The following is a 25,000-nucleotide window of genomic DNA, read 5'->3' as shown; positions in this document are numbered from 1 at the left end:
TTCAGTATCATACCGTTCCGTACTGCTGCTATCTTCCTTCAGTATCATACCGTTCCGTACTGCTGCTATCTTCCTTCAGTATCATACCGTTCCGTACTGCTGCTATCTTCCTTCAGTATCATACCGTTCCGTACTGCTGCTATCTTCCTTCAGTATCATACCGTTCCGTACTGCTGCTATCTTCCTTCAGTATCATACCGTTCCGTACTGTTGCTATCTTCCTTCAGTATCATACCGTTCCGTACTGCTGCTATCATCCTTCAGTATCATACCGTTCCGTACTGCTGCTATCTTCCTTCAGTATCATACCGTTCCGTACTGCTGCTATCTTCCTTCAGTATCATACCGTTCCGTACTGCTGCTATCTTCCTTCAGTATCATACCGTTCCGCCATCTGGCCGCGCCTCCTTATACCTGAAACAGTGAACTGAATTTTTTGGCGTTCAATCCCCGACCGTCCAAGTGGTTGGGCACCATTCCTGCCAACCGTCCCATCCCAAATCCTTATCCTGACCCCCTTCCAAGTGCTATGTAGTCGTAGTGGCTTGGCGGTTTCCCCTGATAGTTCAATTCAATTCAATTCTGTGTTATAACGTGATGGGTAGTGAGGGTGATGAGTCAACGCTGGTGATGAGTAGTGAGGATGTTGAATCAACGCTGCGATGAGTAGTGAGGGTGATGAGTCAACGCTGGTGATGAGTAGTGAGGATGTTGAATCAACGCTGTGATGAGTAGTGAGGGTGATGAGTCAACGCTGGTGATGAGTAGTGAGGGTGATGAGTCAACGCTGGTGATGAGTAGTGAGGGTGATGAGTCAACACTGGTGATGAGTAGTGAGGGTGATGAGTCAACGATGGTGATGAGTAGTGAGAGTGATGAGTCAGCGCTGTGATGAGTAGTGAAGGAAGAACCACTGGTGGTTCTTACGGCAAGTTACATGGCCAAACATGACTCGCATATGTTGGACCAAACATGTATGTATACAGGTATGTATACAGGTATACATATCTCGTCCCCTCATGACCAGGGGGGGGGGGAGGGATATGCGTATACCGGTGAAACAACACCAATATAATGTATGGATTTATTTGTATATTTTTTATCATTCATCGGAGTCTGTCAAAGAGCCAATGAAAAATGGCGTGAGGGGCCGCACTTGGCCCGCGGGCCGCCAGTTGTCTAAGGAGGTGTAAGCGTGTTTTATGGTGATAAATGTAAAAAGATATATATTAGAAGCAAAAGACAAGTTATTGGATAACCAGCATTGATTAATTTTATGTTTTGTTCATGTATTATGCAGTCCAAACCCATCCCGTGGGCTGTAGTGGACCCCCATATGCATCCCGTGGGCAGTAGTGGACGCCATACCCATCCCGTGGGCAGTAGTGGACGCCATACCCATCCCGTGGGTAGTAGTGGACCCCATACCCATCCCGTGGGCAGTAGTGGACGCCATACCCATCCCGTGGGTAGTAGTGGACCCCATACCCATCCCGTGGGCAGTAGTGGACGCCATACCCATCCCGTGGGTAGTAGTGGACCCCATACCCATCCCGTGGGCAGTAGTGGACCCTCATACCCATCCCGTGGGCAGTAGTGGACGCCATACCCATCCCGTGGGTAGTAGTGGACCCCATACCCATCCCATAGGCAGTAGTGGACCCCCATACCCATCCCGTGGGCAGTAGTGGACCCCATACCCATCCCGTGAGCAGTAGTGGACCCCATACCCATCCCGTGAGCAGTAGTGGACCCCATACCCATCCCGTGAGCAGTAGTGGACCCCATACCCATCCCGTGAGCAGTAGTGGACCCCATACCCATCCCGTGAGCAGTAGTGGACCCCATACCCATCCCGTGAGCAGTAGTGGACCCCATACCCATCCCGTGAGCAGTAGTGGACCCCATACCCATCCCGTGGGCAGTAGTGGACCCCATACCCATCCCGTGGGCAGTAGTGGACCCCATACCCATCCCGTGAGCAGTAGTGGACCCCATACCCATCCCGTGAGCAGTAGTGGACCCCATACCCATCCCGTGAGCAGTAGTGGACCCCATACCCATCCCGTGAGCAGTAGTGGACCCCATACCCATCCCGTGAGCAGTAGTGAAAATGTTACAACACAAGCCAAGTGGACATAATACCGAAATTCAACGCAATCAACGTTGAATTGACGTCGATTCAACGTTGAACCAACGTCACCTGGATGACGGGGCTCCATAACCTAACCCCAAAATATAAATAGATTAAATAAAGTCAAAGATCTGGGAACGATAGTTGTGGATATAAGCAGAGTTAGGAGTTGACATCCTTGTAACGAGTCCGGTGAAATATATTAGGAGTCATTGGAGATCTTTCAAGTGTCGAGGCCCGAGATCTCATTCCAGTTCCTGTCATTAATGAACAGGAGCCTCAGGGTGAAATAAACTCTGCCCCATTTGTTTCCACCTTTGTTGTAGGGGGCCTCGTAGCCTGGTGGATAGCGCGCAGGACTCGTAATTCTGTGGCGCGGGTTCGATTCCCGCACGAGGCAGAAACAAATGGGCAAAGTTTCTTTCATCCTGAATGCCCCTGTTACCTAGCAGTATATAGGTACCTAGGAGTTAGTCAGCTGTCACGGGCTGCTTCCTGGGGGTGGAGGCCTGGTCGAGGACCGGGCCGCGGGGACACTAAAAAGCCCCGAAATCATCTCAAGATCTCAAGATAACCTCTACCGGGGATCGAACCAATATTCTGGAATGTTGCATATACATTGTGTGCAACATTGCATATACATTGTGTGCAACATTGCATATACATTGTGTGCAACATTGCATATACATTTCATCCGAGAGAGAATATAACAAATAGGAAGGTGTAGGGCGCCGAAGGAAAAGAGATTTACGTGTAGTCTGTTGCGAGATAATCTGTTCTCCAACCCCGGCTTGGAGCCAGGCTTGTTTGGTCCATCATGCTATTGCTGACAGCGGCCCGCAGATCCACATGTCTGCTATACCATGACTGACCTTCCTGTAGGAACCTTCTTGTAGGAGGAGGACGAGCCCTGAGACGCCGAGGTCATACCAGAATCTCAAGATAAATCCTAATCAATCCGTTTAAAAGAACGATATGGATTTGGTGTTGACAGGAAGAGAATAAGAGGTGATTTAACACAAGTATTTAAAATGATCAAAGATATTAACTATCTTGGCACATAAAAAGGTTTTAATACTCAAATATAACTTTTGCAATAATTACTTGAAAGCCAACCGATAAATTTATATACATATACGCGTATATAAATAAATATATATATATATATATATATATATATATATATATATATATATATATATATATATATATATATATATATATATATATATATATATATATATACACGTATATATTTATATACACGTATATATTTATATACATTAGACAAGTACTTAACGTGAAGTATGCGCCGCATGTCGCTTGTAACACCACCAGCTGGCCATACACAAGCAGCTAAGCTTAGCTGTGTTGGTCTGTTGCTTCTTCACTTGCTGTGTGGTCCTCCGCTCTGGTCACCCTCTCATCCAACACATCGTCACATCCCAAGACATCCACACACACCCAAGACATCCAACACATCGTCACACCCAAGACATCCAACACATCGTCACACCCAAGACATCCACACACACCCAAGACATCCAACACATCGTCACACCCAAGACATCCAACACACCTTGTAACTCCCACCTATCGTAAACTTCGCGTTAAAGTACACCCTAGAAAAAAATAAAATAGTCATTTTACGTGCCCTGTCTTAAATTCTTCGAGGACCTCAATTGTTTTTTGTTTGTGTTTTAGGGGGAGATGAGAAGAGCCTCATGGCGTAGCAGTATACGCATGAGTGCGTCCCGACGCCCGAACGGTGTTGGTGGGCGCCTTGTTCGGAATGTGGTATATCTCTCTCGAAGTGATCAGATAGATGATCGGAGACGGCGATGGTTCTCGCTGTCTGTCGGCGTTGCAGGGCGCTGACAGCTGCTGGCGGGAGGGGGCAGGGTAGGAGAGGTGAGAGAGGAGAGAGAGAGAGATAGGAGAGTGAGGGAGAGTAAGATGAAACGCAGGAAAGTAATTGAGGTCACGGGAGGCTAGAAGGTGGAGTCCCGGAGCTGAAGCTTGCCCTACATATACACACACAGTTTGCAAATACGTCACCCAGATGGTTGTGTGGCGTATTTGATAAGGGTCACCCGTCACCCATGTTAACTTGACTGCTCGACTCCCATGTTAACCTGACTGCACACCTGCCATATCATCCGGGAGAGAGCCAGGTGTTGGCAGGAGTCGCGTCACCTTGCCTTGACAGGTGTATGTATGGTGATGTAATTAGCGGGCTGAGGTGTGATGGTGGTGATAATTGACAGTTGACGGCGGGTGATGGGGCGTCTGCCAGTCTCGTCACGTGGGGGGTGGCTTCAATCACTGCCCTCAACCACTACTGTTGTGTGTGTGTGTGTGTGTGTGTGTGTGTGTGTGTGTGTGTGTGTGTGTGTGTGTGTGTGTGTGTGTGTGTGTGTGTGTGTGTGTGTGTGTGTTCGCCAAAGATGATCTGTTTGCAACATTTTCTAAACATTTTTTTGTTCTTATAAAGCTATATGTGTGCGTCTCGTCGTATAGGGAAAACGCGCTTATCAGTGAGCTCCTTCATAGAGAGTTGAACGCGGGTGCTCGACCGGAACACTTCTGTCCTGGCTCGTGGCAGCCATGCCTACACCTCCTGTGGGTGTGGTTGTGTGATCAGGGGGTGTGGGGGAGTTGTGAGTTGTGTATGGTGGTGGCCACGCGCCTGATTACCCCCTACGGGCTCACCATAGCCCGTACTACTTGGAACTTTTTGTTCCCAGTAGCTGAATCTATAACAACAACAACAGCCTGATTACCCACACGCCTGAGCCCCCCCCCCACCCCACTCACACCTGACTCGCAGGAGAAGAATATAACACACACACACACACACACACACACACACACACACACACACACACACACACACACACACACACACACACACACACACACACACACACACACACCCCTGTTGATTGACGGTTGAGAGGCGGGACCAAAGAGCCAGAGCTCAACCCCCGCAAACACAACTAGGTAAGTACAACTAGGTGAGTACACACACACACTGACAAAACTACGCCTGCCTCTTGTCCTGCAGATGTGAAAACAGGTGTATGGACACCCGGCCACACACACACACACTCACACCAGACAAGTGTGTGTGGTGTAACACCCGGCCACACACACACACCAGACAAGTGTGTGTGGTGTAACACCCGGCCACACACACACACCAGACAAGTGTGTGGTGGTGTAACACCCGGCCACACACACACACACCAGACATATACGGTGTTGAAGGTTGGGATGCTGGGGCTTCCGACGCGGGAGATGAATCAGGCGCCGTCGGCCGTAATCGCTACACCGACCTCGCTCACACTAGCTCTTCTCTTTCCCCCTCCCCCTACCTCATCCCTCCCCTTCACTAAACCCCAAGGTAAACCCTCCCCCAATGTACCTCCTTGCCTCCCCTACCCATTCCCCATCCCACTATACCTCCTCCCACTCCTCACCTCACCCTCTATATATCTCCCTCCTCCCGTGCCACCTCTTGGGTGGCTTAATCTTCATCAATCATCAATCACCCTCCTATTGCCACACAGTAAGGAGTGACAGTTTAAATGCCCGCTCAGCACACAGTATATCCATTCACGAGCGAAGATCACATTCACTCCAAACATCTACCACTTACTCATGCCCGTGCCACCTCTTGGGTGGCTTAATCTTCGTCAATCAATCAATCAACCTCACGTTATCACTACTCTCTCCCTCCCTTCTTGTGTTCGTCCACTCTCTTCTCCCTTCCCGCTGCACCACCTCCCTCTTCTCTTCCACCTCACGTCACCCGTCCCATCGCCCCTCCCTGCCCTTCCCTTCCCTAGTGTGGCGAGGTTCAACACATACGTCGTGTCGACTCAAGATCAATAGAGCAGAAATAAAGATTCACGCCTTAACGCGATGCCATCTGTATAAGACGTTAAGAAGAGCAGCAAAACACCGCCGTCCACCATATGATCAGACAGTCCAGGAGCGACATGAACTCCTGAACACGCAGCCATCAGACTACAGCAGCAAGCCTCCAGGGTGTGGGACACCATCGACATCTTAGAAGACACCGATGCTGGAAAGTGTACTCCAAGATGAGACGCCTCAGTCCCATACTTGGTGGTCCAGGAGCTTAGATTTACTTGACGGAAACAAAGCCCCTCAAAAGATACATAGTTCCAAGATGAGACACATACTTGAACGTCAACATCAATATATATCTATATCTATAAACATCTATAAACATCAATATATGTTGAAATACACATGAAGAACATTACAAACAGCTCACAAGATGAGGGAGCAAGCTTAACTTAGCTACCAAACACCCTCACATGGTGTCAGCAGGGCGGACAGCCCGCCTACTATCATAACTCACACTATATTTCCTCCTTTCTATAACTTTTCCTTCGCCTGTACTTCCAACATCTTTACTACGCGCTCTCCCAAATAAAAAAAATAAAATAGTAAATAAAAAGAGGTTCATGTACCTTAGCTGTTCCTCATAGTTCAACCCTCGTATGGTAAGGCGCCTCGTTGTATACCTCTGGATCTTTACCAATCTCTCTATGCTTTGTTAGATGTTAGAGGTTCCATGCTGGGTCGGCATACACCAGAATGGGGCTCACGTACATCGTGAACAATGTTGTGAAGGTCCCCTTCCCTAGGTTCCTAAATGCTATTCTTCTGTGTGCCAGCGTCACACATGCTGATGATATCATGGGGTTTATGGGGGCCGGATGTCCCGTAAACATGCCGGGATCTGGCTCGCATCTCCTTCATGTCTAGCCCTTGTCTGGACATGAAGGAGGAGATGCTAACCTGTCACTCTAAAGTCTCAAGTTTACATTGATTTTGAGGTGTACGTACTCGGAGGTGCATTGATACTAATAACACACAGAAATCACAATAGTTTGATGCATCAAATGAACAAATCCACAAGGGCCGTGATGAGGGTTCGAATCTACGTTCGAGAGGATCCCAGACGCGCCTTTCGAACCCCTCATCACGCCTCTTGTGGATTTGTTCATTTGATGCTAACACATTTGTTTACGTGGTAATATGAATTTATTATTTAATTGTACTCTGTATGGGAAATTATTTTGGGCGTTCATGAAAACTAATATGAATAATTACTGCCTTGGAGACAGTTTTACTAAATATGTTGACCAGACCACACACTAGAAATTGAAGAGACGACGACGTTTCGGTCCGTCCTGGACCATTCTCAAGTCGATTGTGATTCGACTTCGATTCGATTCGATTCGACATTCTCACAATCGACTTGAGAATGGTCCAGGACGGACCGAAACGTCGTCGTCTCTTCAATTTCTAGTGTGTGGTCTGGTCAACATACTTCAGCCACGTTATTGTGACTCATCGCCTGCGTTTACTAAATAGTTGTGTGAGTATAAGCGTTATATCTTGCTTATAAGACACTTAGAGAGGTATACAGTGATATATATCACTATATCACTCACCTCACTATATATATATCACTATATCACTCATTGACACTGACGCATTGTACTTCTGTATCACAGTCTGTTGTTTCTTGACACCTTAACTGTCAAGGTGAGCACTTGTCACCTCTTAAGTGTCGAGGTGAGCACTTGTCACCTCCCAAGTGTCGAGGTGAGCACTTGTCACCTCCCAAGTGTCGAGGTGAGCACTTGTCACCTCCCAAGTGTCGAGGTGAGCACTTGTCACCTCCCAAGTGCCGAGGTGAGCACTTGTCACCTCCCAAGTGTCGAGGTGAGCACTTGTCACCTCCCAAGTGTCGAGGTGAGCACTTGTCACCTCCCATCATTGTTAAACAACAAGCTAACAATCAACGTTATGCACTTTAGTAACATTTATGTGTCTATGATTATTTATTGAGCGTCTTTGGGAATAAGTTTCTCACCAGAGATGTGTAAAGTGTCAAGAGAATACCTGCGAGAGACCTGAGATCTCTCAAGTGTTAGACTGAGGTTCACTTGTTGTTGAAAGTTGGCTCTCGAAGACCGTAGACTTAGATCATGAAAGAAATTACTGACTCCCAACTCCCAAAAAGACTCACTTTCACTTCAAGACGCTCTAAACAGGGTTTTGAAATGGTCAAAAGATTGGTAGTTGCAGTTTAATGCTGATAAATGTAAGATTTATGAGGTTAGATAATGATGATAGAGTTACAAGATACGAGCTAGATGGTGTTGAGATTGCGAAGTTGGATTGCTAAAGGGATCTGTGAGTTATGATTAGTAAAAATTTAAAACCAAAAAATTAATGCATAAATGTTCGTAATAAGGCAAATAAGACACTGGAATTTATTAATCGAAGCGTTAGTAAGTGCGACACAGTGGTTGCCAGGATCAGGTTGGGTTACCGTTACCTGTGGCAGGTGGCTGCAGGTGACGGGTCTCCCAATCCTGAGCACTCCAGTTGCAAACTCTGTGAGCAGGAACTACGGCATGATCTCCCGCACTACATCACTGAATGCCCAGTTATTAGACCTTTCAGACCAGTTGGCATGAGGTACCTGGAGCTTTGCAATTACTTTATTCACTCTCGTGTTCTTGAAGATATCCTCACAGTGTACCCAAAATTTGCCAGTGCAGGCTACTAAACACATGGCTCTGTATGACTAACCATCCTGCGAGATGGGGACTTGTATTACCACTGCTACCTTATTCAATCTTGTGTTGATGATATCCTCAAAATGCTTCCGGAGTCTGCCAGTTTAGACTGCCTATCACATGCCTCTGTATGACTAACCATCCTGTGTGATGGGGATTTTATAGCATCACGTAGGTAGCTTTTTTGACACACTGTACTCCATATAGTCTAGGGCAGCTGCACTAATGCAGATGTACCTAATGTATTAATAAAAAAAAGACAGTCAAGCGATATAGATGTGTGTAACTGTCGCCATTTTCCCCAAACGCTTGTAACAATTATTAAACCACTGTATAATATTTTGTATAATTTGTAAATGTCAATTAGTATTATTATAATGATTTTATTGGCAGATCTCGTGTAAGTTTGTAAATACACACATGCTGAGGGAGGGAGAGGTGAGAGAGGGAGGGAGAGGTGAGAGAGAGAGAGGGAGGGAGAGGTGAGAGAGGGAGGGATGGATGGGAGAGAAAATAGAAGGGAAGGGTGTGATTGGGTCCCTAAACCAGATGTTGGAAGGTAAGACCTCCGTAAAACCCTCGGTGTATAAGCCCTTCCCGTATAAGAGGTGGCAGACGAGATAAGGCTCTGGTATAAGGTGATATAAGGCATGGCCCAAGACCAGGTAAGTCTTGCTGTAAAGACTCATAAAGAGACCTCTTCTCACAACCTGCCACCACCGCCACCCTTCATCTTTCTCTCACTCCTCTTTTCCCTCTTCTTTTCCCTCTTCTTTTCCCTCTTCTTTTCCCTCTTCTTTTCCCTCTTCTTTTCCGGGAGTCTGGTGGCTCACAAAGGTGTCTTTGTTGCACAGGTCGGTGGAAGGGGGGAGGGGGAGGGGGTCCTGTTTGTTATGACTGGAAATATGGAAGCCTTTGAGCTGTGTGCTGTGGCATTTGGACCCCTTGCTGACTGCTTGACCCCTTGTAACTGTATCTGTCTGGAGTGCTGGCTGTGGTGACTGTGTGTGTGTGTGTGTGTGTGTGTGTGTGTGTGTGTGTGTGTGTGTGTGTGTGTGTGTGTGTGTGTGTGTGTGTGTGTGTGTGTGTGTGTACCTAGTTGTACTCACCTAGATGTGCTTGCGGGGGTTGAGCTCTGGCTCTTTGGTCCCGCCTCTCAACTGTCAATCAACTGGTGTACAGATTCCTGAGCCTATTGGGCTCTATCATATCTACATTTGAAGCTGTGTATGGAGTCAGCCTACACCACATCACTGTCTAATGCATTCCATCTGTTAGCTACTCTGACACTGAAAAAGTTCTTTCTAATGTCTCTGTGGCTCATTTGGGTACTCAGTTTCCACGTATGTCCCCTTGTTCGCGTACCACCCGTGTTAAACAGTTTATCTTTATCTACCCTGTCAATTCCTCTGAGAATTTTGTTGGAAGTGATCATGTCTCCTCTTACTCTTCCATCTTCCAGTGTCGTAAGGTGCATTTCCCGCAGCCTTTCCTCGTAACTCATGCCTCTCAGTTCTGGGACTAGTCTAGTGACATACCTCTGAACTTTTTCCAGCTTCGACTTGTGCTTGACAAGGTACGGGCTCCATGCTGGGGCCGCATACTCCAGGATTGGTCTTACCCATGTGGTGTACAAGGTTCTGAATGATTCCTTACACAGGTTCCTGAAGGTTGTTCTGATGTTAGCCAGCCTCGCATGTGCCGCAGATGTTATGTATACCATGTTATGACTCACACACACACACACAGATGTGTGTGTGTGTGTGTGTGTGTGTGTGTGTGTGTGTGTGTGTGTGTGTGTGTGTGTGTGTGTGTGTGTGTGTGTGTGTGTGTGTGTGTGTGTGTGTAGAGGTGTTGGGATACGAGAAATAAAACAGCAACAAGCGGCAAGAGGACCTCACCGCTGCTGGCCTCACTCAACACACACACACACACACACACACACACACACACACACACACACACACACACACACACACACTCCCTCTCTTACACCCGTCCCTCCCATGGTGTACAGCTGTCTGTCTCCCTTTCCCCCCTCCCCACCCCTTCTCCCACCCCGCCACCCACCTAGTGTACCCACAATATCTATGTCTCTATGGCTCGTGTGTATCCCATGTGTATGTATGCGTTCCTTGTCTTCGCCTCTCATGGTGTCAGTAAGTGCCGTTGTGTCTGTGGAAGCTTCTAATGTGCTCTTATTCGGGGGATTTTTGTCTGTACTCTTATAAGGTAATGTTGTTTACACCGAGAGCTGCCTACCTTGAGCTACCTTGAGGTGCTTCCGGGGCTTAGTGTCCCCGCGGCCCGGTCGTCGACCAGGCCTCCTGGTTGCTGCCTAGCTGGCTATCTAGAAAGTTAATTGAACTAGAAGGAATATTGCTGGTAAATTTGCAGGATATTATTTCACTATACTCTCCTGAACTGCGGGTATATGACACTTAAGATACGGTAGCGCCTCACGCCTCTGACTGGTAAGAAAACAAACAAAAAACAGCCACACATTCTAGAGACGAAGGTGTCGGAGCATCATATGTGGTTATTTGTTTCTTTGCTGGGAAATCAGGACGATAACAGCAGTGTCTTTAGAAAGAGTAGTAGTAGTAGTAGTAGTAGTTATACGTTCGTAGTGGTACCAGTAGCAGCAGTAGCTGGGGGGTGGCAGGAGTAACAATGGTAGCGACCACTGTGGTGTGAGGGGGGGAGGAGGTACCAGTAGCAGCAGTAGCTGGGGGGTGGCAGGAGTAACAATGGTAGCGACCACTGGTGTGAGGGGAGGTACCAGTAGCAGCAGTAGCTGAGGTAGCAGGAGTAACAATGGTAGCGACCACTGTGGTGTGAGAGGGGGGGAGGAGGTACCAGTAGCAGCAGTAGCAGTATCCTCCGAGTGGATGGATGTGCGAGCGATTATTTATTGTTCTTGAGGGGCGTTGTTTCAGCTGCGTCTCCCGCCTTGGTGAGTGCTTGTGAGCTGTCGTCCACACACACTCACTCCCCAGTACTGTTCCTCCTACTGTTTCCTCGTACCTCCGCCTCGCGTGATTACCGTGACGATGCTGCTGCTGGGAATGATAATGATGAGGATGATGAAGGGGGATGAGTGGTAGAGTGTAGACTTTTCAGCAATTATATCAAGTATTTGGTCCACAGCACTAATGTGTAGCGTTTGAACCACCAGAATATTCGCCACTTGTATTATTTAATTAGTACAGATGACATTCTTTTAAATACGAAATGAATCTAATGAACCAAACCTAACCTGTCTTAGTAATCTTAGGCTTAACGCATGATATCTTAGGCTTAATGTAATACATATATATGTGTTATACTAGGCCTAGGAATGTGTAAGTTTTTTTTTTTAGGCTATTTTCTCGGGCTCTATGAAATTAAACGTAGAAAAGTAAATGTTTTAGTGGTCCAACACTACATATTAGTACCTTGAACCAAATAGTTAGTACTATCTATAGATACTATCATTTTAGAAGGATGGGTTCAATTTAAAAACGAAACAATAGATAAAAATGGGATAACTTGAGTTTCAGAAAATGTCAGGATAAATATTGAATTAGAAATATGGAACCAAATATCGGGTAATATAACCGACAGGGTATTGCTGAACAGCTTGGAGCGAAGACTACTCCGCTATAGCATCCTCCCAGCTTGGCCCAACAGTCCTGCTGCTGGGTCCTTCAAACTTGAAGCTTACCACGCTATTGAAGCTTGAAGAAGCTTAATGTTCTCACGTGAACTGGAAGTTGAGTCAGCCCGCTTCTTGTAGCCTCGTCTCGCTTGGCCGGTTCTTTGGGGGAATGTTTATTTTAACCCAATATTTCCTTGAATTTTTTTTTAGGTAGAAAATAAAAAGTATAAAATTGGCATTCGTACTCCAAGATGTAAGGGAATGGTTATGCTTTTGGGGGTTTATAATTCGATTTGTTTATGATTACTGGCCGACCCCTCACAGTGTTCAAGAGAGAACTGGATAAGCACCTCTAAAGGATACCTGATCAACCAGGCTGTGATTCATACGTCAGGCTGCGAGCAGCCGCGTCTAACAGCCTGGTTGATCAGTCCAGCAACCAGGAGGCCTGGTCGACGACCGGGCCGCGGGGACGCTAAGCCCCGGAAGCTCTTCAAGGTAACCTCAAGGTATGATGTAAAAGAGGAAGGTAAGGGAACTATCGGGAGAAACACCAAGCCATTACAACTATATAGCACTGGGAAGGGGTCAGGATAAGAATTTGGGATGGGACGGAGGGAAGGAATGATGCCCAACCACTTGGACGGTCGGGGATTGAACGCCGACCTGCATGAAGCGAGACCGTCGCTCTGCCGTGCAGCCCAAGTGGTTGGGAAATGTAAAAAGAGGAGGCCGAGTTCTAGCGTTATCAGGACCTTCGTTAGCTTCGTGGCGCCACTGAACATGTTGGGATTTAGTGGAGCTTATTAGTCATTGTTGTTTTATTTCCTGTCGGGAGATGTTTGTCTTACTAGTTACCGAGTCTCGGCTTACTTTATTGATTTTGTTCTGTTTTACTTTCAGGTAAGACTGCAGCTTGGTGCTGGGAAGAGCAGGTGGCAGCTACTGGGCAAGTAAGACTCCTCGCTCTCATTTACGTCACATCTTACCAACTTTCTGTTCTCTTAATTGTCTCTAGATCTTAGCGGGAGGTATGAGCTGAGAGCAGATCTTTCTTCTTACGGCTGTACACTTTTAAGTGACAGTTTAATGAGACTGTTGAATATCAACAATATGACTATGAAGCATTGGAAAGGTCAAGACTGGACAGTTTGTTTTGGGAGTACGAGTGACATGCCTGTCTCAACCCTCACTAGAGACATTACCGGTGTCCTATACACCCCGCCCCCCCCCCCCCCCTGCTACTTTTCTATCTCGCCAATCTCGCCCCCCGCCCCCCCCCGCCCCCCCCCTCCCTCCCTCCCCCACCCCTCTTCCCCATGACCTTCAGGCTTTCTATTTTTTTCGTGAGTAAGGATTATAGAGAGGTGCAGGTGAAGGGAAAAGTTTGAGATATGTGGAATATAGAGTTATGTTAGCAGGCGGGCTGTCCGCCTTGCTGACACCTTAAAATCTTCCCCTATCTCCATATCTCCCTGCCCTCCTTCCCCCATCTTCTCATCCATGCCCATCCTGCATGCTATCCCCTCCTCGCTCCCTCCCACCCCTTCTCCATCTCTCCCCCCCTCCCCACCGTCCCCTAACCCCCCCCTTTTACCAATTTATCCCTTAACCCTCTCCCCCACCATTCCACCCCCCACCACTATCATTCCACCCCCTCCCTCCACTATTACGCCTCCCCCCCCCCTCCCCCCATCAGCTTTAATCATAAAAGCCATGTTTGTTTTCCTCAGCATTAATGGTGATATCTCTGCCACAGAGCAAACACCAGCAGATAGGTCTGCCTCTGAACATTATACACAACAAGTATTGAAGGAAAACATTACTCCGGCTAAAATGTACATTGTGATACCGAGCGGACTGATGAGGTGTTCAAGAGTGTTTACTTTGCTGAGTTCCCGGGATGGCCGCAGTGTGGCGCTGGTGTCACTAGTAAACACTGCATTTATATCCTTATTTTGGCTCAGAATGGTTACCTGTGACACCTGTATACATTGTAGGTTTACAGGTGTAAACATACACCTGTATGTTAATATTCAGATATTTAATATTCATTAGATATTTTTGATAAAGGATTATGTGTTAAAATGCTCATATGGCGTCAGAACAACTTGAAGGGTTATCTTGAGGTTATCTTGAGATGATTTCGGGGCTTTAGTGTCCCCCGCGGCCCGGTCCTCGACCAGGCCTCCACCCCCAGGAAGCAGCCCGTGACAGCTGACTAACACCCAGGTACCGATTTTACTGCTAGGTAACAGGGGGCATAGGGGGAAAGAAACTCTGCCCATTGTTTCTCGCCGGCGCCCGGAATCGAACCCGGGACCACAGGATCACAAGTCCAGTGTGCTTTCCGCTCGGCCGACCGGGTTATTAAGGACTTATTATATATAATCTTGTTAAGCTTCGGATTGCCTTTACAATTTTCCCGGCAGATCATCGATTGGATGACACGTAACATTTATCCGATTGGTCCGAACATCAGAAATAGAAGGCATCAGCCAATCAGAGCACGAGACATTTTCTTCGCCGCGCTAACATTGGCTGAGGCGTGTGTGGGGTGACGTATTAGAAGGAACAAACAAGAACAGTCTTTTTTTACGGGTTATTCATGTCCGTGCCACCTCTTGGGTGACTTAATCTTTATTAATCAATCATCAGCAGTCTTTCCCAGGAGTGGTTGATCGAGGTGTGTAGATCAGGAACATGTGTACATCAGGAACATGTGTACATCAGGAACATGTGTACATCAGGTACATGTGTAGATCAGGAACATGTGTAGATCAGGAACATGTGTAGATCAGGAACATGTGTACATCAGGAACATGTGTACATCAGGAACATGTGTAGATCAGGAACATGTGTACATCAGGTACATGTGTAGATCAGGAACATGTGTACATCAGGTACATGTGTAGATCAGGAACATGTGTAGATCAGGAACATGTGTAGATCAGACGTCTGGGAGTATATCCAGGGTTGCCGTGCGTATTATATTATTCCAACTAATCTTATGTTATCTGCTTATTTACCCATCTTATTATTGAATTTGTATACACTTTATCATTCTTTTTCTTCTTTCCCATCCCCTCCACACTCTTTGCTCACTCACAGTTAACTTCTTTATCTTGTTCTATTTACTAACTCCTCTTCTGTTATAAATATTTTTTATTACCCATAATTCTGTATTATTTCAACTTTCACTGTCTCCCATTTTTGATGTTCTTCCTCTGTCTCATCCCCTCGAGTCACTTACCATTCCATCCGTGTCTGTCAGCCGCTAGGCTTTGTCTTGTCGTATTTGCTTAAGCTGTAATTGTACTATTTTTAATACCGTGGTTACTGTAGTGTTTGGTTGGATGTGGTAGGTGGCGCTGCATGCTACCCGGCACCTCCCTCCACGGTGGTAGTAAGTGACTGGCCCTCCGCTCCAATAATACACAGCATTTTGACGTATAAATGGTCAAAAAAGGGCCTAAAAAATCCAAAAAGGCCAAAAATCTGATGGACTGAAAACTCATAGCGGCTCGCAAAATTGGCGGGATGTCTCGTTTTCTGTTGGCGGGGTGGTCGGTTAGGTTATGTTTCGGACAGTTTAGTACATCAGTTTAGGTACGTTGTGAAGGCTAGAGAGGACGGACAGGGGGTGTGATAGGTCCTTGTGCTGCCACCCACCCGCCTGGCCGCTCCTCAAAGTCACTCACCTTATCTTTATTTAGTCATCTTTTCTTGTGATGGAGCTGTTAGCATTCTCGCCTCACCAGCGAGAGGTCCCGGGTTCGAATCCTGGATGGAGGTAAGTCGGCTATGGCGTCCTTTGCTGCCAATTGTTCCCGTTTTGGTAAGCTTTGCAAACTTGGTAACAAGCAAGATTGTTGCTAACTAGCTTACCAACCTAGCTTACCAACCTAGCAATAGTTTGGTAAGGTAGTTAGTGGTGGGTGTAACACTGCCCACTGGTCGTGCAGTGGTAATAAACTTCCAGCCCGGTCTCTTGATTTGTCACTCCGTAAAAGAGTCAACCTTCTAGCCTAACTAGAAACGCACAAAATGCAACTGACCAACTGAATCGAATCCGATGGAAAGAAACACAATTTTGTAGCTATTGTGTTTGTTAGGTTAGGTTAGGATACGTTGAGTTAGGTTAGCTTAGGATACGTTGAGTTAGGTTAGCTTAGGATACGTTGAGTTAGGTTAGCTTAGGATACGTTGAGTTAGGTTAGCTTAGGATACGTTGAGTTAGGTTAGCTTAGGATACGTTGAGTTAGGTTAGCTTAGGATACGTTGAGTTAGGTTAGCTTAGGATACGTTGAGTTAGGTTAGCTTAGGATACGTTGAGTTAGGTTAGCTTAGGATACGTTGAGTTAGGTTAGCTTAGGATACGTTGAGTTAGGTTAGCTTAGGATACGTTGAGTTAGGTTAGCTTAGGATACGTTGAGTTAGGTTGCACTTCAACTCCTGACGATTAGTTGAAGGATAGTTGGTAGACTGTAGATGCTGGGAAAGAATCATCTTACAGATACACATCTTACCATGAGTTCTTCGACATCTTCCTGCCCATCCCCATCCCAGCCCATCCCAGGAGGGTCGCCATCCAGGCCTCAGATGGGACGGTAGTAGTGGTGGTCAGCGAAGACCTCCCACTCCGGTGGAAGGAATGGTTGCCTCTCACCAAGAGACACTCCACTCACTACATATTTACCCTTTGTGTGTGTTGACTCGCCAAATAAAGTTTCCGATGACACCCTGTTTTGGTTTCGCATATTTATCGACGAGTTCGACTCGGAGAGAACGGTCCCTTTTAGAACGGTGTCTCTGAGAGCACTCTCCAGCCTGACCTTTATATTGGGTAGTGAGTAAATAACATTCCATGACTCCTCGTGCTCGTGTTCTTGCTCTGAGTGTTCGTGTTCTTGCTTTGAGTGTTCGTGTTCTTAGTTTGAGTGTTCGTGTTCTTGCTCTGAGTGTTCGTGTTCTTGCTCTGAGTGTTCGTGTTCTTGCTTTGAGTGTTCGTGTTGTTGCTCTGAGTGTTCGTGTTCTTAGTTTGAGTGTTCGTGTTCTTAGTTTGAGTGTTCGTGTTGTTGCTCTGAGTGTTCATGTTCTTAGTCTGAGTGTTCGTGTTCTTACTCTGAGTGTTCGTGTTCTTAGTCTGAGTGTTCGTGTTCTTACTTTGAGTGTTCGTGTTCTTTTGCTCTGAGTGCTCATGTTCTTACTCTGAGTGTTCGTGTTCTTGCTCTGAGTGTTCGTGTTCTTACTCTGAGTGTTCGTGTTCTTGCTCTGAGTGCTCATGTTCTTACTCTGAGTGTTCGTGTTCTTGCTCTGAGTGCTCATGTTCTTACTCTGAGTGTTCGTGTTCTTACTCTGAGTGTTCGTGTTCTTGCTCTGAGTGCTCATGTTCTTAGTCTGAGTGTTCGTGTTCTTACTCTGAGTGTTCGTGTTCTTAATCTGAGTGTTCGTGTTCTTAATCTGAGTGTTCGTGTTCTTAATCTGAGTGTTTGTGTTCTTAATCTGAGTGTTCGTGTTCTTAATCTGAGTGTTCGTGTTCTTACTCTGAGTGTTCGTGTTCTTAATCTGAGTGTTCGTGTTCTTAATCTGAGTGTTCGTGTTCTTAATCTAAGTGTTCGTGTTCTTAATCCGAGTGTTCGTGTTCTTAATTTGAGTGTTCGTGTTCTTAATCTGAGTGTTCGTGTTCTTAATCTGAGTGTTCGTGTTCTTACTCTGAGTGTTCGTGTTCTTACTCTGAGTGTTCGTGTTCTTACTCTGAGTGTTCGTGTTCTTAATCTGAGTGTTCGTGTTCTTAATCTGAGTGTTCGTGTTCTTACTCTGAGTGTTCATGTTCTTAATCTGAGTGTTCGTGTTCTTGCTCTGAGTGTTCGTGTTCTTAATCTGAGTGTTCGTGTTCTTGCTCTGAGTGTTCGTGTTCTTAATCTGAGTGTTCGTGTTCTTGCTCTGAGTGTTCGTGTTCTTGCTCTGAGTGTTCGTGTTCTTGCTCTGAGTGTTCGTGTTCTTACTCTGAGTGTTCGTGTTCTTGCTCTGAGTGTTCGTGTTCTTGCTCTGAGTGTTCGTGTTCTTACTCTGAGTGCGCCTACATTTTCGCTGTTATTTTCTTCCTTTTTTTAATTTAGATTTGAATTTTTGTGTTTTTATATATAATTAGTATGATGGAGTTTAAACAAAATGTTAACCTCCAATGTTTACTCTGTTGTTTAGGGTCTTTGTTTGTTTGTAATTGTCGTTTTAGATTCAGCTACTCAGAACAAGAAGTTCCAGTAGCACGGTCTATGGTGAGCCCGTAAGTGGAGGAGACTCTTTGGAGCCATTATCTATATCAATAGCTACTTTCTCGTTTGTTGTTGTTGTTTTCTTAGATTTAGCTACTCAGAACGAAGTGTCCATGTAGCACGGGCTATGGTGAGCCCGTAATTCCTCGTGTGTTTGTAATTGTTTATGAAGGGGGTTAATGGTGTGGTGTAATGTTGTGCAGCCACTGACGGAGCGACGCCCGCACCACATTCATTACCATTAAGGTTCTCTCTCCCTCCTCCCACAGCCCATCTCCCATCTCTCCCTCCTCCCACAGCCCATCTCCCACCCTCCCGTTGAGTAAGTCTGTCCTCAGGTCAGCCAGCTCCCACCCACAGATCAAGGTGACTGTGATGGTTGTGTCTTGCTCTGCATTCCTATGCGTTTGTCTACGTTACTCGCCTTTCTATCTGTCTCTTCTCTTCTTGTTTCTCTCTCCTCGGTTTTCGCTTCTCTCTCCTCTCCTCTCCATGCAGCTCCTCCTCTGACGGTACGCGGACGATGCCGTACAACAGAGCAACAAAAACGGCGACGTCTTAGGGAATTTGTGCTTCCTGTTTATCTGTTGACAGTCTTGTGACGCCCCGGCCGCCCCATCAACAGTTTTTGTGGCAAGGGTCGTCATGTGTATGTCCTTGGCGTCCGTGTCTGCATTGGAGTCCGTGTCTTAATGCGTCCGTCTCTGCATTGGAGTCCGTATTTTTAGGCGTCCATGTCTGCATTGGAGTCCGTATTTTTAGGCGTCCGTCTCTGCATTGGAGTCCGTATTTTTAGGCGTCCATGTCTGCATTGGAGTCCGTATTTTTAGGCGTCCATGTCTGCATTGGAGTCCGTATCTCAATGCGTCCGTGTCTTTAGTTTCATCTGTTTTAATTTGAAATGTCATTTGGCATACATATTAACCTGCATACTTATATTATATCTCCTGCGTAGATCAGTGTGTATATTAGTAGGGACGTGAGCTGTTGACATTGAGTTTCCGTGGTAAATAGACCATACAAGAAATCATGTTGTATATATGAGTTTATATATAAATATGCCATCAATAAGTCCCTCAGATATTATCTCCTTAACACACACACACACACACACACACACACACTTAAGACCAAGTCGGTAAGACGGTGACATTTCCAGCCGTAATACACTGTAAAGTTCCTTATGTGTGCACTTTTCAATCAATTCCTCGCAGCTCTTTCTTGAGATGCCAAACAAAGCAAGATAGGGGGGGGGGAGGGTAGAGGCCATTGATAATAAACAACCACAACCCGATGTATAATCTACTAATATCAAAGTGATGCGAGAATTACAGTCAGCTGTAAGTCTATCTCATAATACTCGACATAAACACGTTCCTTACAGTGTGGATTCTGATCCCAGGAGAGTACCAGTGTTGACACTGTGGGTTGACCTGATCTACTCTCGCCTCCACAACCATTAATTCCCCCTTCTTTATTGACCATACAAACGTCTTCGATACCGTAAATTACAATTACCACCAACCTAAACTTCGACACGATGGAATTAGAGGTCGCTCTCTCAATTATAAACGACGGCCTCGCGACAACACACGCCAATACGTATCCATCAATAACACTAACTCTCCAATTAACCACAGGGAGTGCCCCTGTGGTCAGTACAGCTGACGGCTCTACCCAGATCTTATGCTCCATCTCACCTAAATGTCTGGTCGTTACCCAGACATTATGCTTCACCCAACCTGAAGATCTTCTTCGCGTCAACAACCGTAAAGAAACCATTTTATCAGCTGGTCCATCGAGCACTGTGTGGAGATGATGAGGTTGTCCTGTCTCCCATACCGGGCTCCAGCCTCACACGGCACATTCCTCGCTCCATACTTGATGCCCTGTTAAGAGCCTGCCTGCCTGCCTGCCTGCACTGTGCCACACACCTTCCCTTCACCGTATCGACGGCACACTCACATACGAGAGTGGGGGGGACGTCTCGATGGCCAGTCCACTTCATGTTTGGCTGAGCATTCTGGCGAACCTGGGCCTTGTGGAATCGTGCTTCGGTCCATAGCGTAATGTCTCTTAGAACTCTCCACGTTTACGCGAAGTCCTGGGTATTGGCGTAACATAGTTCGGGCAGCCAGTGCCCTCGACGCTGTATGACTGATGATGGGCAGTCATCTAGGAGATCGTCGTCAGAGAACCACGATACCCGGTTCTCTCACCATACCCGAAATCAGCAACACTGTTGGTGATTTCATGGCTATATAGTCAGGGACAATGTTAGGAATAGGAAGTATTTCTGTGTTTACAGAAATGTTATATTATGCATGAATATATATATATATATATATATATATATATATATATATATATATATATATATATATATATATATATATATATATATATATATATATATGTACAATATTAATAATAATATAACGCCTCCTATGTTATATTGTGCAGATAATATATTGTATTATACAGCCAGTCATGTATTATTAGTAGTAGTAATATTTGTTAATGTTATTATTACTTGTAGTATTAATTTATCACACATTATAATTATATTATTTTTATTATAATTGTATTACTCTTGTTAATATTTTGATTCCGTTTGTATATTATTTGTATTACTAGTAGGTAATAGGTGTTGGTAGTAGTAGTAAAGTTAGTAAGGCTGGCGCCTGCCACATGTGTGGTGGTGGCGGGGAGGGAGGGAGGGAGGGAGGGAGGGAGGCAGTTATCTGGGGGAAAGCGCCAAGCCATTACGACTATATAGCTTGGTGGCCTGGGGTCAGTGTCGTCAGGCCTTCTTGTTCGGTTATTTGTCTCCACACCCTGTCCCACACACCCTACACCCTGTCCCACACACCCTACACCCTGTCCCACACACCCTACACCCTGCCAGGCCTACACACCCCACACGCTGCCAGGCCTACACACCCCACACGCTGCCAGACCTACACACTCCACACGCTGCCAGGCCTACATACTCCACACGCTGCCAGGCCTACACACCCCACACGCTGCCAGACCTACACACCCACACGCTGCCAGGCCTACACACCCTACACGCTGCCAGGCCTACACACCTACCCACTGCCAGGCCTACACACCCTACACGCTGCCAGACCTACACACCTACACGCTGCCAGACCTACACACCCTACACGCTGCCAGGCCTACACACCCTACACGCTGCCAGGCCTACACACCCTACACGCTGCCAGGCCTACACACCTACACGCTGCCAGGCCTACACACCCACACGCTGCCAGGCCTACACACCTACACGCTACCAGGCCTACACACCCTACACGCTGCCAGGCCTACACACCCCACACGCTGCCAGGCCTACACACCTACACGCTGCCAGACCTACACACCTACACGCTGCCAGGCCTACACACCTGCACCCTGGCCTCCTCCCTCATCAGCGTGGCGGGTGTTAAGTGGTGCGGGGTGTGAAGGTATCTCTCCTAACTCACTCTTCTAGTTTCTTTAGATCTCACCTTATCATTTATCGGCGCACTTCACTAAGACGTAAAGCCACTGCGTCAATTCAGGTGTGTCTGCGAAGTGGTTCTTGCCTCCCCCCCGCCCTCGTAACAGTCACCAGGTATAGTAATGTATCGCCCCATTACAGATTGGAACCAGGACGGACTCACGTCAATTATCTGTGTCTGAATTCTCGCTCGGAAATTCTTGAGTCTTAATTTCCCTCCCGGTATTCCCTCCCACATCTTCCTTCACCAGTCTCCCAGTTCCTTCCCGTCCTCCATCTCTTACAATAATAATAATAATAATAATGTGAACGGGAGGTAATATGGGAAAGGTTACCAGGGCGCGTCTAATCAAAATATTAAATAGTCTTACAAGATATTCCAGACATTCTTCCCCCAATATTGTAACCCTTATTGTAATCCATAGGGGGCCTCGTAGCCTGGTGGATAGCGCGCAGGACTCGTAATTCTGTGGCGCGGGTTCGATTCCCGCACGAGGCAGAAACAAATGGGCAAAGTTTCTTTCACCCTGAATGCCCCTGTTACCTAGCAGTAAATAGGTACCTGGGAGTTAGTCAGCTGTCACGGGCTGCTTCCTGGGGGTGGAGGCCTGGTCGAGGACCGGGCCGCGGGGACACTAAAGCCCCGAAATCATCTCAAGATAACCTCAAGATAACCCTTCCCATCACTGTTGAGCTCCGTTCAAAGACTCGCAGATAAGATAGGATCAATATGATAACGCACCAAGCCAGTGTGTCTGTATAGCTCCTGGAAGACAAGGATCTGAGATAGCACAGAGGAAACATGCCTAACCACTAGGACCATTGGGGATTGAACGCCGACCTGCAAGAAGCGAGGCTGCCTCTTTGGGTTCACCACTTCTACTCCCCAAGCCGGGCTTGGGGGCGGGGTTGACTTGCCATGACTTGATCCTTCAGGCTGTTCCTGGAGCGGCCCGCATGCCCGCGTGTCCTTGTCCACATGCCCCACATGACAGCTCGGTCGATCCGACTGTGGCTAAAATATTCCATGTTATATTTGTGAAGTTTCTATATGATTATTGTAATGTTTAACGTTTCTTTAGTGAGGTAGGGCCAAGAGTGAGGCAGGGCCAAGAGTGAGGCAGGGCCAAGAGTGAGGCAGGCCCAAGAGTGAGGCAGGCCCAAGAGTGAGGCAGGCCCAAGAGTGAGGCAGGCCCAAGAGAGACGTCGAGGCAGCATCTGCTAAAACCGTCGCCTCAGACTATTACAGCTCAGGAGTCATTGGTCGGCAGCTGATTGGCGGATGACAGGTCTGTCCGCGCCGTGATTGGTGGGACGGGGAGGGAGGCGCCCGGTAAATAGTGAGGACTTTTACAGCCGGTGTTCCAGTACACTATGTACGCCCCAGTACACATGTGTTACGGTCACAATGGGTCGCAACCGGGTTCTTTGCTAGAGGAACTAAAGTTCTGGTATCCGGCCCCTAGTTAGTAGTGGCTTTCAAGGAGCGAGTTTGGTAATGCAAGTAAAACAATGGGAGAGTTGCATTGAATACGACACCATCAATAATCAATATATTCACATATAATCACTTTCCCATCACCTCATAAAATCATAAAGGAAGTATTTCTACACTGATATATACACTAGTGTCACTCATAGGACACTAAGCGCTCCTCGATGCTCAATCGTTGCAGTCTTGTCAGCTACCGTGTTTCCTCAACACAGTACCGTCCTCAACCAGTACTGGGAAACACCAACGAGTCTACCCTGGCCTCGGGCCAGCCTCTACACAGCCTCACTATGTGCTCCTTGTGAACGCCCACAATCACTCTCCAGCCTGGTGCTGGCAGAGAACATCAGCCTCCCGCTGCTGGGCCTCTACACGAACAAGTACAAGGATAGCGAACCCCCTGGCAGGAGCTTCTTGCAACTAGCTGGTTACACTCCGTAGCACCTCACTGTTGGTCGTCTCTTCCAGTCAGTCCCGGGATACGCCGAATTCTGTCACTGCCACTTCACAGGCAGACAGTAGAACACTACACAGTTCATCTTCAGCGGCGGCTCACTGCTTCCGTAAAGCAGAATGGAGTAGAGAGCTATTGGCTGCCCTGGGTAGACTGACTGCCCTCGTACCACAGCAGCCCTACGTCGACTCTGTGGATACAGACAAGTCATCAGTACACTGGTCAGTACATGGGACACTAAGAAATACCACTTATGTACTCTGACATAGACATACAACTCCTCCTACAATAGATGGCTCTGATTTTCTAGGCGCCACCTCACCAGAGGTCAGCACCAACTACCTCTCGAGCTGACTAGGACAGGAATCTAGCGCCTCTTGCTGGTATCATCCTGCCACCACCAGATGGCGTCGTCCATTTTGTGGAGGTGTTTCGGAAGCGGACTCACAGATGGCATTGACGTCGCTGCTCCATGCTCCGGTGATGGAATCGGGTTCGTACGCTCCAGTACACTATGTACGCCCCAGTACACATGTACGCCCCAGTACACATGTACGCCCCAGTACACATGTACGCCCCAGTACACATGTACGCCCCAGTACACATGTACACCTCTGTGTATCTCTCTATCTAATTGTATTCCCCTAATTGTGCTTGCGGAGGGGGGGGGGGGTGTTCAGCTTCGTCTCTTTGGTCCCACCTTTCAACTGTCAATCAACCGGTTCCTGAGGCTATTGGGCCATATCAACATTTGAAATTGCAGCCGCATGCTCCAAGGATTGGTCTGACGTACGTGATATTTACAGTTCTGAATGATTCCTTATACAAATTTGTAAATGTTGTTCTGATGTGAGCTTCATGAGAC

General features: G+C 47.0%; 3 protein-coding genes across 3 annotated transcripts in view; 2 read left to right on the top strand and 1 right to left on the bottom strand.

Annotated features, from left to right (window-relative positions):
- Window positions 1-3,062, bottom strand: part of LOC138351656 (mucin-2-like) — a 25,552-nt gene extending 22,490 nt beyond the window's left edge. Inside the window, exon 1 of the mRNA XM_069303670.1 lies at window positions 3,007-3,062. Coding sequence (XP_069159771.1) covers window positions 3,007-3,062 — 56 coding nt within the window. The remainder of the gene's footprint in view (window positions 1-3,006) is intronic.
- Window positions 1-25,000, top strand: part of LOC123766080 (extracellular matrix organizing protein FRAS1) — a 368,121-nt gene that overhangs the window by 148,218 nt on the left and 194,903 nt on the right. The window lies entirely within an intron of this gene.
- Window positions 9,417-18,676, top strand: LOC138351649 (dynein heavy chain-like). The gene is made up of 3 exons (XM_069303659.1): window positions 9,417-9,431; window positions 17,552-18,482; window positions 18,645-18,676. The coding sequence occupies exons 1-3, from the start codon at window positions 9,417-9,419 to the stop codon at window positions 18,674-18,676; spliced, it is 978 nt and encodes a 325-aa protein (XP_069159760.1).

The sequence above is a fragment of the Procambarus clarkii genome, chromosome 5, assembly GCF_040958095.1.
Source record: "Procambarus clarkii isolate CNS0578487 chromosome 5, FALCON_Pclarkii_2.0, whole genome shotgun sequence".
NCBI classification, from domain to species: Eukaryota; Metazoa; Arthropoda; class Malacostraca; order Decapoda; family Cambaridae; genus Procambarus; species Procambarus clarkii.
The sequence above is the reverse complement of the archived record's forward strand: the minus strand, read 5'-3'. Positions and strand labels throughout refer to the sequence as shown.

Bases quoted from the DNA above. Each gene is read 5' to 3' on its own strand.
- LOC138351649 (XM_069303659.1), top strand. The intron at 18,483-18,644 runs GTGCGCCTACAT...TTGTCGTTTTAG, and splicing joins TGTTCGTGTTCTTACTCTGA to ATTCAGCTACTCAGAACAAG.